Here is a 13,634-nt window from a genome sequence, read left to right as displayed (position 1 = left end):
GAAAACGAGCAATTATTTCGGAAAAAACATGTATTCGCAAATTTCGCCATTAGATCATAGTTAAATTCACCGTTTTTGCGAATGTTACAGGAATATGTGATGCGAGGACACGTAGAAGAATATGTATTTCGCGAATAATTCTTTTTTTTATCTATTTTATATTTTGAATTTTCGAATATGTAAACATTCGCGCGTGTGTGCAACGGATTTGTGCAGTATTTTATGTATGTGATCAGCGTATTCTGAAAATTTCGCTGATCTTCTAAGCTCACTTCTTTTTCTCTTTCACACCTTCCCTTTCTGGTTTAATTTGTTATTTGTTGGTTTTCTCCTGCGTTAAGTGCCACGCAAAAAGACGTGCGCGATCACTCGACACCCACACACGTTTATACACACACGTCGGGATATGTTCTAAACGGTGTCTGTAACATGTGGCTAACACGGAAGCTAATGTGTGGTATGTGACGCACGCGGCCGTAAGGCCGGCTCAGTGTTAAAAGGTTACGATTCAAGGTGTTGTTATCGCGTTGAAAAGCCAACTGTAACCTCTCAAATAATGCTCTCGAACGAGAAACGTCGTGAAATGTCTTTGTTTCATTTCAATCGGAATCAAAGACATAGAGTGAGAGCTAAATTTCGGATAGTCTTAATAACAACAAATTCAAGAGCGTTATTCTGTTTCACAATTCAAACCGACACTCTTTCAACGTGACAAAATACCTTCACTCTTTAGATATTCCGTCCCGATAAGTGATTGTCCCACTGGAAGTACTCTAACGTGATTAATTAACTTGCCAAGTCGAAAGTCATTACCGACACTTCACATCAGTGCCGCGCGCTTTATACGTTTATGCGTATCCAGTCGAAGAGATATTTTAATGATAATTTGTGGACCGGTTGTTACATTCAATCATCTACTTTATCGCGATTGATTATCGATGATCACGTTATATATATCATGCCTCGAGCCGTACGTTCGGTGTCGTTCTCTTATTCTAGTAAAAATTATGTCGCTAGCGCACGAACGCAGGTATTAACGGAAAATTTATCTTCGTCCTGGGACGGCAATAAATTTTTTTATCACCGACGGTGAAGCTCCTCGAGGATGTCCTTAATGCGATTTTCATTCGCGGCTGTACCGATACGGCTGGGAATTTCGCTGGCATGTAATAAAGTACCTTGAAGTCGAGAACGATTCTCCCCGAATAATTCGTGCGATCACCGCGATCTCTTCTCGATACAACGTCAATCGGGCGGATGAAAGTAAACCTTTGAGAAAGTTTCAGAAGTCTCAAGTCAATATTAACGACTCGTTTAAATGCTTCTTTTAAAATGCCAGGGTATTCGCGCGATTTTCTTTCTTTGCGCATAATCGATATTGTCATTCGGTTGCTGTCGACGAGGCGATATATCGTGACACGCGTAGATGGTTGAAGTCTTCGGATATGTTTATTCTACGCTTTCTGAACCGCGGCTTTTAAGGGAATGCTGGAGCGACGGTTGATCGATGTCGATAATACAGACTTTAACTCCAAACTCAGTTTCTTACATTATCGTTCTGTTTTGTTCATACGCGTACATCTGTCTTTATTTTTTAATATTATATATTGCGACATCATCTTTTGCAAGATCTGGTAGACACAATTATTACTTTATTTTACTGTTGACATCGATTTCACTCGCAGCATACAAATGAAATTTTGAGGTTCTCTTTTCTTTTATAACAAGGTCTCTTAACTCATTTCTACAACAAATACTGAAATACAATTTCTAGTTGAAAATGGACGAATCAGAATTTTCTTATCAGAAATTTATTAGGATTTTAGTTGAGATAACAAGAATTCTGATTGATACAATATTTTTGGTAAAATCTACTATTTAATTATGGAATTCTTATTTTTACCAGAATAATTATATCAATCAGAATTCTAGTTATCTCAACTAGAATTCTAGTAGACTTGACCAGAAAATTCTGATTCGTCCATTTTGCACCAGAATTACTATTTAATCCAACCAGACCATTTTTCTCAGTGTAATATTATTCTTTCATATAATCTCTAATGTGATCTAAGCTTATTTTAAACGTACAAAATTTCAAACTCATATGCAACACATGTTGTCACAAATCGACTACAGAAGCTGACGATAAAATTATAATTTTTCGATTTTTTTTGTTTTTTGTATGAAATTGTTTGCGCATTGTGTTTTCGTCTATATACTTTAATTGTGAAGAAGGATTTTTAAATCTGTGTAAATGTAATTAAAAGATTGGAGAATCTAAAAATTAATCACATTTTATAAAACACGAGAGAAACTCCAGCATCCCCTTAAAACGTTCAGTCATCAGACCTTAGAATTGTTCGAGCGCTCTTCAACGTTTTATGCGCCATGAAGATTTCTAACTATGGTGATAGTGTTCTCTTTCTTTCCATCGCTGTCGTAGAGCAGCAGCAAACGTAGCAGTTTAAACTCACCGTCCGCGAATCTCAATATATGCTCGTCTCCTGCGGTTCTCAAAGAAATGACTTTCGACCAGCCAACCCCGTAGCTGTCCGCACCATAACGTCGTGATCCATCGTTACTTTTCTAGAAAGTACCACACCGATCAACTTACATCAAGTATCTCAATCTCAACTCCCTTTAATCGGGATCGCCATTTCTCCACCGATCGATGTTGATCAGTGTAACCGTCCTGTTTTGTCCTCAAACTGGGTTAAGTAGGAAAACTCGTAACGGGTGATGGCAGTTTTCGCCAATCGTTGAGAACGTTGCCGACTAGGATATTCCTAGGAGCGCACATAATAAATAACAAATTAACACGTAACATTTGCGTTTTTAAATACATAGGGTTGCGGAAACGAAGTTAGCCAAAGTCCCCGCAATTCGCGCTGTGCAAGGAAGCGATTATTTTTTCGAAAAGAGCGCGAATAATCGTGGATTAAGTCAACAGCTGAATGCTTCTCCTCGCAGAACCGGCAAAATGTTCAAAAGAGCGCATGCGGAATTTCTATGATATGTATAGCCAGTCGAATGGAAGATACGTGGCTTCAGCTCGTTATAGCAGAGAAGTAGAACGGAAGTGGACGACGAGAAGCGAGGAGGAAGGGCGAAAAGATGAAAAGGAGAGACCGACCTCTCCGTCCATTCCCTCATATTAGCTGGGGGGTGGATTCGTGCCGGTCGTCGTTCCGAAAAGTTTCGTGTTTGTTCTCGATCGTGAGAGAAGATAACGGGAATTCTCGGTGCGCTTCTTAAAGCCGTAGGGAGAAGGGATATCCGAATGCCATCGTCTCCCTTTTCAAAACTTTGAACGTATTGGATACCAATAGAAGGGGAGAAAACAAGTAAACCGTCAATCAACTTCATATCTTCCATGGCAATTATAGGTAATTTGAGAGAAACGAATTACCAACTTCACAGCAGTTTGACCGCAGCGACTTTGAAACTTTCGGATCGCTGAAATAAATTGTACACAGAAAGAATAGTTTTGCTAAAGTATCTAAAAATTTACCTAGATACAGATATGGACATAATTTTGTTAGATCGTCAAAATAATTATATAGGACGTTCGAATGGTCGCTAGAATGTCAGATCTTTTTAATAACATTTTATCATTCGTAACTTCATATTTGATAAAATATAGATCAATCATTTCTACATATAATTGAAGTGCTTAGTAAGTAAAGTAAAACTAAATAACGTCAAAGTAAATATAATGTTCATATTAATATATATGCACTTGGTAAATAATAAACTAAATTTGAGTCAAATTTAATACACTTCTTAAGTTACATTTGTCTAACTCCATGGTTTTAATTAAATTAACGACCTTTTAAGTAGAAGTGGTGGTGACTTATAGAAATGATTAAAAATAACTCGAACTGGGTATAATTTGACATTTAATGTTGCACGTCCTACATACTAATTATAGCCCAACAAAATTATTTGTAACCCTTACCATGTACAATTTGATGCCTCATCCATACCATCAAGGGTCACTAGAATCTCTTCGTTTTTTTCACCTCTTCAAAATAATTCAAAAAATCTCTAAAAATTCACCAACATATTTTTAACTTTCTAGAATAAATATTGACTCTTTATTTTGGAAAATAAATAAAATGTAGTATAATTTATAAAATTACCGAAAGACTCAAAGAGAAACTTGCACGAACAGGAATCGCTTGGTCACTAGTTACCCATATTGGTACAGTAAGGGTTAAAACTGTCTCTAGATTTTAGATACTTGAGGAAAATCGTTCTTTCCGTGTACGTTTTATACGAGGATGACTTAATGGAGAATGGAGACGATGCTCGGGATTTCCCTGTTCCTGTATATCGCCGTTTTCTCGTCGCCGAGCGGCGATGGTTCGGCCGGAAAGGAAGCAGCTCGGTATCGATTACTGTCGGCGGAATTGGTACCGCGTACGTATTACTGCGGGTGTTTTCCGCGACGTGTAATTCGCCCCGGTGGGGACGATCGTAAACGCGATCATTCCGATCGTACGGTACGATTGCAGCTGAATGGATGTAGGTCGGGAAAATACCGTGAGGCCGAATCTAGTCCGAGCTTATGGTCGATCGCCGTGGCCGCGATTGCACGCGATTCTACGTGGTTCTCGCAAGCTGCATCGACGATTCTTGTACATACGTGGCGGAATTGCTGGTGGAATACGCGTCGTATTCGGAGACCGAATTTACCGAGAGTAACGTAGTAAATTTGAATTCCCTTAACGCCGCCCTAGTAACACTCGTAATTTTCGCGAAACGTTGCGAGGTGTCCTCGGAATGGTCCGGATTTATCGCGCGGTGAAAGATTTATGGAGACGCTTCGATAAAGTTCATCTACCCGGATATCTACTATGCGTTGCAGTTGCTTGACAGAGAAAGGTGTTAATCACGCAGTGGTTGCGCGTCCGCGTTCAAAATCAATCTTGTATCGCAACAGCATTAGTCGCGCGCACCGGCGACGAATATCGAACGCGACGTGCGGTTAAATTTGTATCAGGTTTTAATACGCAATGCGTTATCATTGTGAGCGACGTTATGTGCCATCGAGGGTCGTGTTGCCGGTACATTATTATTCTATCGGATTCGAGTCAGCAACGACGGAGTAGAGACGACGCTGCTCGGGATACAATAAACATTCGTAAACGTCGCTGAGACTAAATGCGATGCATCGTACATACATCCAGCTCCGATCGACCCGTGCGTATTTAATTACTTTCTACTCCATTGGGAGGCGCGTTGGAATTTCATCGATGCCTCACTCACTTTGGCTCCGTTCGAAGCGCTCTAACGGGTGACGCCGAAATACCCGCGAGAAAAAGGGAGGAAGGGGAGGGGAGGGGTGGCATCGCTGGTTGATGTAATCACACGCGAACGCGTTTCTCGTACGCACGTACGCCATTCGCACCGGGTTGTATGGTCGATATAGCACATACGCGAAATCACGACGCAGCGGTAAGATCAGTGTAATTCTGGGAGTTCTTCTGATTCTAGGGTGCTCACCATCAGCTCGGACCTGCCCACTGTTTTGCAAGTGTTGAACGAGGTCGTACCTAATCTGGAGGAGGTAAGTGCTGGACTCTTGTCCTAAAGCCTTGTATCTGCGCTCTAAAAAATATCGATGTGGATTTGACACCATGGGTGTCTGTGGGTGCTTTCCATTTGATGACACGAGTCAACACAAAAGTATCGTTTTATCTTTATCATTCTCTAAATATCAAGAAGAGAGAGAGGATAGAACGACGCTTGTGTCGACTTGTGTCATCAAATGGAAAGCACTCTGTATGATTCTCATTGTGCTGGTGTTAATGTGAACACCATCATGATGCGGATTTAACGCTATGGGTTCTAAATTCACACCATGATGGTGTTGATTAAACACTAATTATTAGTGTTAATATTAACACCACGATGAGAATTATATAAACATGATATTAAATCCACATGAATATTTTTTAGAGTACACAATGCTAGAAATCGCTCCGAGATCTCGGACGGAGAAAGAATTAACATTTGAACAATTCGGCTATTTGGCCAATGTGTGATTGGTCAATTCATTCTCTGTCCGAGATCTTGAAACGATTTCTAACATCGTGAACATGTTTTATCTGTCTCTTTCGAATCGTTTGTACGCGATTCCGCGCGCTTTCATGCTCCTCTTAATCCAGTTCGGGATCGCGACGATCGATTCTTTCTGCCATAGATGTAGCGCATTCCAAATTTCCACGACTTATTGTAGACACAATTTCAGAATGGTTCCCGCCATGGCAGCGACGAGATCGACGTGCGCATGCTAGTGCATCAGAGCCAAGCGGGATGCATCATCGGCAAAGCAGGTCTGAAAATCAAGGAGCTCCGTGAGGTGAGTCATTCATTCTAGATAATTATGACTCGTGATTAAAGATGACATAACGCGTTTTCTTGGCGTTTTCTTGGCGAAACAGTTGACGCAATTTCGCGGCATATTATTGCGTTTATATAATTTTGCATGAACAAATCGGCGCATTGGAAATACAAAACGACACGAGTATGAAAACGTAAGAATGAAGAGAAACTGAGCAAGAACAAAAGATGTTCTTGTCGCTGAAATCCTTTTATAGTTTCAAACTATATGTCAACTTATCCAGTATCGGATATTTAATTTATCAATTGATACAACACACACACACACACACATCAAAGTAGTGACGCCAGCAGTTTGGAAGTAAATCCAGCCCTTCCTTCGACGGGGCTCTCACGGTGCTTTTATTTTATTAACAATTCACCGGCGATCGCCAAGTTTTGCCTCCGCGCATGCAAACACTGAGATCGGTTTATGTACTTTAAAGCGTGTATTAACTTATTAACGAAGCGAGAGACAGAGAGCTCGAAACTTTGAGGTGAGCTTGTTTATAATGTATTTAAACTCTCTCAGTTTAATTATGGGCACAAGGGAACTTTCGCGACTCGTATATTGAAACGAAAATTTCTCGGATAGATACTTTGGATATTACATATATTTCCGCTGCGAAAGATACACAAATTATTGATATTTAAAGATTTGTATGGAGAGAGAGAAGATTGTTTTGTTCCTCTCTCTTCTGGGAATGGCAACAAAGCGACGTAGCTCGATGGAACGACAATTCAGTCCTCTTTAATTAGCGATCTCTCCAACATTGTGGTTTGGATTTTACATAACGAACTCTATACTCGTCCGGATTTTCCAGTGAAGGACTCGGCACGCTGGCTGGCTGACTAGTTGGCCCATTCTGAAATATGCAACGTGGCCAAGTGGCTTGTTACGTTTTCGCGTTCACGAGAAACAAAAATATAGTCGACCGACCGACCGACCGAGCTTTTGTCTCTTCTTGAACCAACGAGTGCTCGAGTTGGAATGCCGTTACTTTCTTCTTCTGTTGCGCCTTACTGTTTGTCTCCAAACGATTCGTCTATCATTTTCTTTTCTTTTTTTTTTGGCTCAACTAATTTAAAATATTTGAAAAATCAGTGACAAATTCGGAAAATGACGGTAGCGCGTTGTTTTGGAATACCTTGTTCAGGATTGTTACAGACCTGGAAAACCAAGAAAACCGGGAAAGGTCAGAGGAAAATGTAAAAAAAAGTCTGGAATTTTGAAATTTGCTCACAATTTCCTTAAACTGCTCCTATTCTAGATAATTGTTATAATTTTTTAATATTATATCTGACGTTTATAGTGAAATATGTTCAAAACTCACACACTTTAAACAATTTTGATAAAATAATTAAAATTTATATTTTAATTAATATTTTTATTTGATCGCCGTTTTTCATAACTGCATTTTTTTCCAATACTAATTTATTTTTTATTGGCTTGAATTAGCATCCAAAATTTTAGTGTGCTACTAACCTTTTTTGCGTTGTTTTTAATAATATATGCTAGCTTTCCTACAATTCTTGACTTTAATGTGTTAAAATTTACATATTTTATGTTGGAAAATTTTCCATTTTTATCTGAAAAACCTAGAAAAGTCAGGGAATTTTAAAATTAATTTTTTGTGGCAACCCTGCGTGTTATTTTGCGGTTAATTAAATTTTTGTAACTTTTGTTACCTCGAATTATTCTCCTCGATACTTCAATTATTAACACGATGAAATCAAGTGGAACAATAATCATGCATAAAACAGTAATCATATGTAAAGTAAAATTACAACATAATAAACAAAAACGTTTTATAAAGCGTTATTTCCCTTTATGGTTTTTAATTGGTTATACTGTTGTAGTGGTGCATACCGGTTAATTAATCAGAGCATGTTAATCCACGAGAATTTTATTTACTGTATTTACTGTATTTCTCCACTATTGCCATTATTAGTCGGTTGCAAGCGAATTTAACAAATTCCATGTAGCGCCTGTATATTCGCGCAACGCGCGGAATAATGTTGTTTGGTAATTTGCTGAAAACTTATTCGTAATTTCGTCAGCCTCCCCGGTGAAGAGCAGCCGAGATAATTAGTCTATTAGAGTTTAGTTAACTGCCTCGTCAGATAATACATTTAAACGTATTGCTTGAGAGTGAGGGAGAGTTAGAACAATCGAATTTCGTAACATGATGTTATACCAAAAAGGGAACCCAACGAGCTTTTATAATCAATCAAGAAAAATGTTTATTCATTTTACATTTTATGTACAGCGAGCTTTAAACTTTTTAACCGATGTGTCGAGACGAGAAAAATAAAGCGCAACAATTAAGGAAAAATCCGATGGTTTTGTTTGGCTGTTAATCAAAATTTATATACCCCTGAATAATTTGACGCGATTCACAAGAAGAAAAACACGAAAATTGCCCTTCGTATTTTATAATAAAAGCAACCAACGCAAGTCAGAAGATCTCCTTTACCTTTACTCCTCCCTCGAACGGGGGACGGAAGACACGGCACCGCCACTCGGCGACATCGCCAAGTCGTTTTATTTCGATTCCGCGGGGGTTGGTAGGGGTAACTTTATTGATTTTGAACGGGAATTCCAGCGTGGTCTTTTTTTTTTTATCGTGTCATCGAGGATTCCGTCTCGCTGCCAGAAAACGTGCAGCTCTCTCTGATCGCCGGCTTTCTCATCGTCGGGGAGATAAAGATTGAACGGGTTGTTTATTATTCCGCGCGGGTACGATGCGCGCAATTGTCCGGAATTCTATTTTCTTTGCCCTTTTTCGAACGGGAAAGGAAGGTTCTTTCCCGTAATTTATACATAGGCGCGAACGGAACGGTACAGATTGTCAAAACGTGCGGCTTGAATAGGTCGCAATTTTCTGCCACGCGAAAGGCTGGTCGAGCGGTCTGTTTACCGCACGAATTATTACGCGGCTGATACAACAATGCGTGACGGTGTGACGCACGAACAATGTTCGGGACGATGAGAATTGCGAACGATCGAAATTTATCGACTGATTGAAGCACGAGCGCGAGCGCCATGGAACCGCAGTTGCGGGTTTATCACCCCTAATTAACCCCTCGAGTTTCCCAGCCGCTCGATAACAGACTAGTTAATTGCAGAGTAATGTGTGATTTCAGTTGACAACGTCAAACAACTCGAAACAACTCGAATCAATATTTGCTCAACGATAACGATGACGACGGTTAACTTACTCCGCTTGACCGACTTCCGAAACGTTGCTGGGCATTTCTGCCGAAAAATTCTTTGAATATCCTCGTTCTGTAAAATACTACTTCTAAGTATTATCGAAATGGAATTTTCGATGATACGAGATCCTGCAAATAGATTAGGTGTGTTTTTATTTATATCATACACTCTGTTGAGAGACGGCCAATTATGACAAACTAATAATAAAGGATATAAATTATTGATTGTATTAATGTGTTAGGTATATTAAAATTGTTGAACAAAATTAGTTTCGACTTTACGAAGTTTTCTTCAGTCGCGTATGATTTACCAAAATACAAATTTAATTAAATATAATAAAAGATTAAATGCCATATGGATAAAAATTGATAGAGTCACATTGTTTTTCATTGCTGCACTGGATTACATTAGAACTTTTCTTGTCGCTTTTGTCAAATATTAAACATACTCTCTAAAATCTTTGAAGTGGAATGTAGCTCTAAAGAGTGAAATCTCGCTTTTAAAAATTGACAATTGAGTTACTCTTTTTCAACATTGGCTCAATTGTCATTCTTTATCACTCTTTAGAATTAGGTTCTACTCTAAAAATTTTAGAAAGTACCTATACTTATTTCATTTTAAATACAAAGAATGTCAGTGTTGCCACAGACCTGGAAAATCGGAAAAAGTCAGGGAAAAATGTAAAAAAGTCTGGAATTTCGAAATTTGCTCGCAATTTCCTTAAACTGTTTCTATTCCAAGTAATTGTTGTAATTTTTTAAATATTATATCTAATGTTTAGTCAAATACATTCAAAACTTGCGCACTTCAGAGGATTTTAATAAAATAATAAAAATTTATATTTTATTCAGTATTTTTATTTGATTCTTTTTTCGTCATAACTGGATTCTTTTTTCCAAAACTAATTTATTTTTTGCTAGCTTGAATTTGGACCCAAAATTTTACTATGCTACTAAGCTTTTTTTGCGTTGTTTTTAATATTATAGACTAGCTTTCCTACAATTCTTGAGTCTAAATGTTAAAATTTACATATTTTATATTAGTCATGGAAAATTTTCCATTTTCACCTGGAAAAATTAGGGAATTTCAAAATTTATTTTCTGTGGCAACCCTGAATATACGCTAGTTATAAAATACAATTAAGTACGAAGAATGTATACAGCTATAAAAAACAGACTTAATGACTGATAGTCCGGATATTTCTTGATAACAATGTCTGAGGAATGTGAAAAGAATATGAGATGCGGGAGAGAGAAAATATGCATGACACGAGATATGATGGTGATATGAGGCGCGATGCGCTTGCGTTTGTGAGTATAATGGCGAACATGATCGTACACTTTGAAAAGGGTCCACAATATCGACATGGTGTAGTCCAATAATTGCGCAACCTTTATTAAAGATCATTTTTAGAGAGCCATTTTTACACTGAGAAAAAATTGTTCATTTAATTAAATTTCGTTCGTCTTTATTTCTTTCAATGAAAAATGTATAGACGGGAAAAAATGATCTGGTTGAATTAAATAGTAATTCTGTTGGAAAACTCTAACACACACAACACACACACGAATCAGAATTTTCTATTTAAATCTATTAAAATTCTAGTTGAGATTATTCGAATTTTGATTGATATAATTATTTTGGTAAAAATAAGAATTCTAGTAGATTTTACCAGAAATATTGTATCAGAATTCCGGTTATCTCAATTAGAATTCTAATAAATTTAAAAATAAATAAATCAGAAAATTCTGATTTATTTATTTCCAAGTACACAGCTGGAAAAAATTTGTTGAATTTAATATAAACCGCATGTCCACTCAAATTTTTGAGTTAATTTTACATAAGATGAATATTATGTAAGAGAATAAATACAAAGAAAGATAACATCGACACAGTTTGTAAAAAAATCGTGAAAGCATATTTTTTGTCAGAAAATTAACATTTATGTTAAATTAACACGGATTTGATTTATTATATTTGTCTTAGAATTTACGTTTTAAAACACATTATTTTTATGTTACTTGTCCACTTACTCATAAATTGTGTCATTTTGACACTAAAAAACATTGACTATCAATTTCACAAAAAATCTTTAAATAACATAATCATATTATGTTAAATTAACACTCGCATATGTTAAAAAATTCAACACAAACTGTTAACACAAACGTGAGTGGACCGTTTCCAACACATACACAAATTTTTTTACTGTGTAGAAATTTTTTTCAGTGTACACTTAAATGAAATATATTTGATTTAATACATATTCTCCAACGAAAAAAATAAAAATGAACTAAATTAATTTGATCAAATAAACAATTTTTTTCTTAGTGCATAAATATAAACAAAATGTTACGGATTGTATAATGTTTATTTTGTTTGTATAAAACATATAAAATATGATTTTATATTTTAGTTCTGATTCGGCGCGACTGGCTGTAAAAAATTTACAAGCGGAATGTGAGTGCATATCATTTTCAATGAATGAGTATTGAATTGATTTTGTTCATTTTTGATGATTTTTTGCAAAGCGGATTTATTCGAGATCGTTGTAATCACGAGAACGGAATTCGTAGTAATATTAGAGAGTGTCATGTCTCTCATAGATCTCACGTTTCGTTATTTGCGTCTCCAATGGAATCGATCATTGCCATATAAAAAAAAGAGGAATCCAACAAACATCGCATCAGCAAAAAAAACGACCTGTCGATTGAGTCAAAATTCATATCTCGGGGCACAATTTAATTTTGCAAAGGTTTGGCGGCTACGCTCGATGATACACTGAGCGAAATTCGTCATGTCCGTGCCAACGCGAGTATTCGTTCAATCAATCGACAAAAAATATCGATCGATACGAGAGGCTTCGACGCTTTGCTATTAGAACCACAGTTGCCACCTTTCGACTAGTATTTCTGGAGATCGACGGCTTCCCTGCCGGAAATTAATACACTGAGAAAAATGTGTGATTGGATTAATTAGAATTCTGGTCGAAAATGAATTAGAATTTTCTGGTTAATCAGAACCTTCAAGATATAACTAGATATTTTTTTCTAAAAAAAAAAGAAGATAGAAACGATGATCAGATTTGATCCTCCCGCCGGAGATATCCTTTCGAAAACCAAAGGAAAAGTGACACGCATACTAAAAGGAAGGATCATCAAAATTTTAAGCGGTTAACAGAAGATTCGATGAAAAAGCCGGAGTCTTCGAACTGAAAAGCGAAGAGGTGGCAACCATGGTTGGAGCCTGGGATCGACAACCGGATCTCGTTGCGTTGCGCAACACGAGATTAATATGTTCGTCACAGAAAGGCTATTTCGTGTAGGAGATGGTGAAACGTGCTCTTTTCCTCCTGCGGGAAGTCTACGCGTAGTTCGGAGTACGCGGGCGTGCGTGGAGTAGTCGGGCACGCCGCATTAACGTACACGAGGAAGCCATATGTCCACTTGTGGTAGCTAATCATTAGGCGCGCTCACAATGTAGCTCATCGCGTGCTAACCACACGTGTGCGTGTCATCAGGGAAGCGCGTTCTATCACGCAGCGACGTGTCCGCTGCTCGCGTATCTACAAACGTATGCACGATCTACATGCACGATGTGGCAATTGCGTGGCTTCGCGTCGCAACCGATCTTCGATCTTCGTTATTCCGGTCGCGTAACGCAATCGCCAGCCGCGCATTAATTTCTATCAGGATCCCTAGAAGAGCTCAGCCTCGTCGATCGGTTCAAGGAAAATTGCATTGGTTGCAACAGGTCACGAGGCGAATATGAACGCGTTTCCCTTCACGCGTCTTTTTACGGCGCACTTTTCCCTTTTTTCTCTTTTTAACAACTCCCAACTTTTTATTGACAAACTTCATCACGGCGGTCGGGTCGTAAAGAGAGCGAAACTAGCTCGGGCGGCACTTTTCTCGGCGCATTCTTTCGTAGTGCTTTTTCTTGTGACAATACTTCCTTCTATCCCCACCGTCTCGTTTCGTTGAGGTAGTCAAAGCTGATTCACAAGTTTCGTGCGTTTAACGGGAGAACG

General features: G+C 38.0%; 1 protein-coding gene across 1 annotated transcript in view; it reads left to right on the top strand.

Annotated features, from left to right (window-relative positions):
- Window positions 1-13,634, top strand: part of HnRNP-K (Heterogeneous nuclear ribonucleoprotein K) — a 134,371-nt gene that overhangs the window by 75,225 nt on the left and 45,512 nt on the right. Inside the window, exons 7-8 of the mRNA XM_018509931.1 lie at window positions 5,500-5,572; window positions 6,257-6,367. Coding sequence (XP_018365433.1) covers window positions 5,500-5,572; window positions 6,257-6,367 — 184 coding nt within the window. The remainder of the gene's footprint in view (window positions 1-5,499; window positions 5,573-6,256; window positions 6,368-13,634) is intronic.

Source organism: Trachymyrmex cornetzi, unplaced genomic scaffold (genome assembly GCF_001594075.2).
Source record: "Trachymyrmex cornetzi isolate Tcor2-1 unplaced genomic scaffold, Tcor1.1 scaffold321, whole genome shotgun sequence".
Taxonomy (NCBI): Eukaryota; Metazoa; Arthropoda; class Insecta; order Hymenoptera; family Formicidae; genus Trachymyrmex; species Trachymyrmex cornetzi.
The sequence above is the reverse complement of the archived record's forward strand: the minus strand, read 5'-3'. Positions and strand labels throughout refer to the sequence as shown.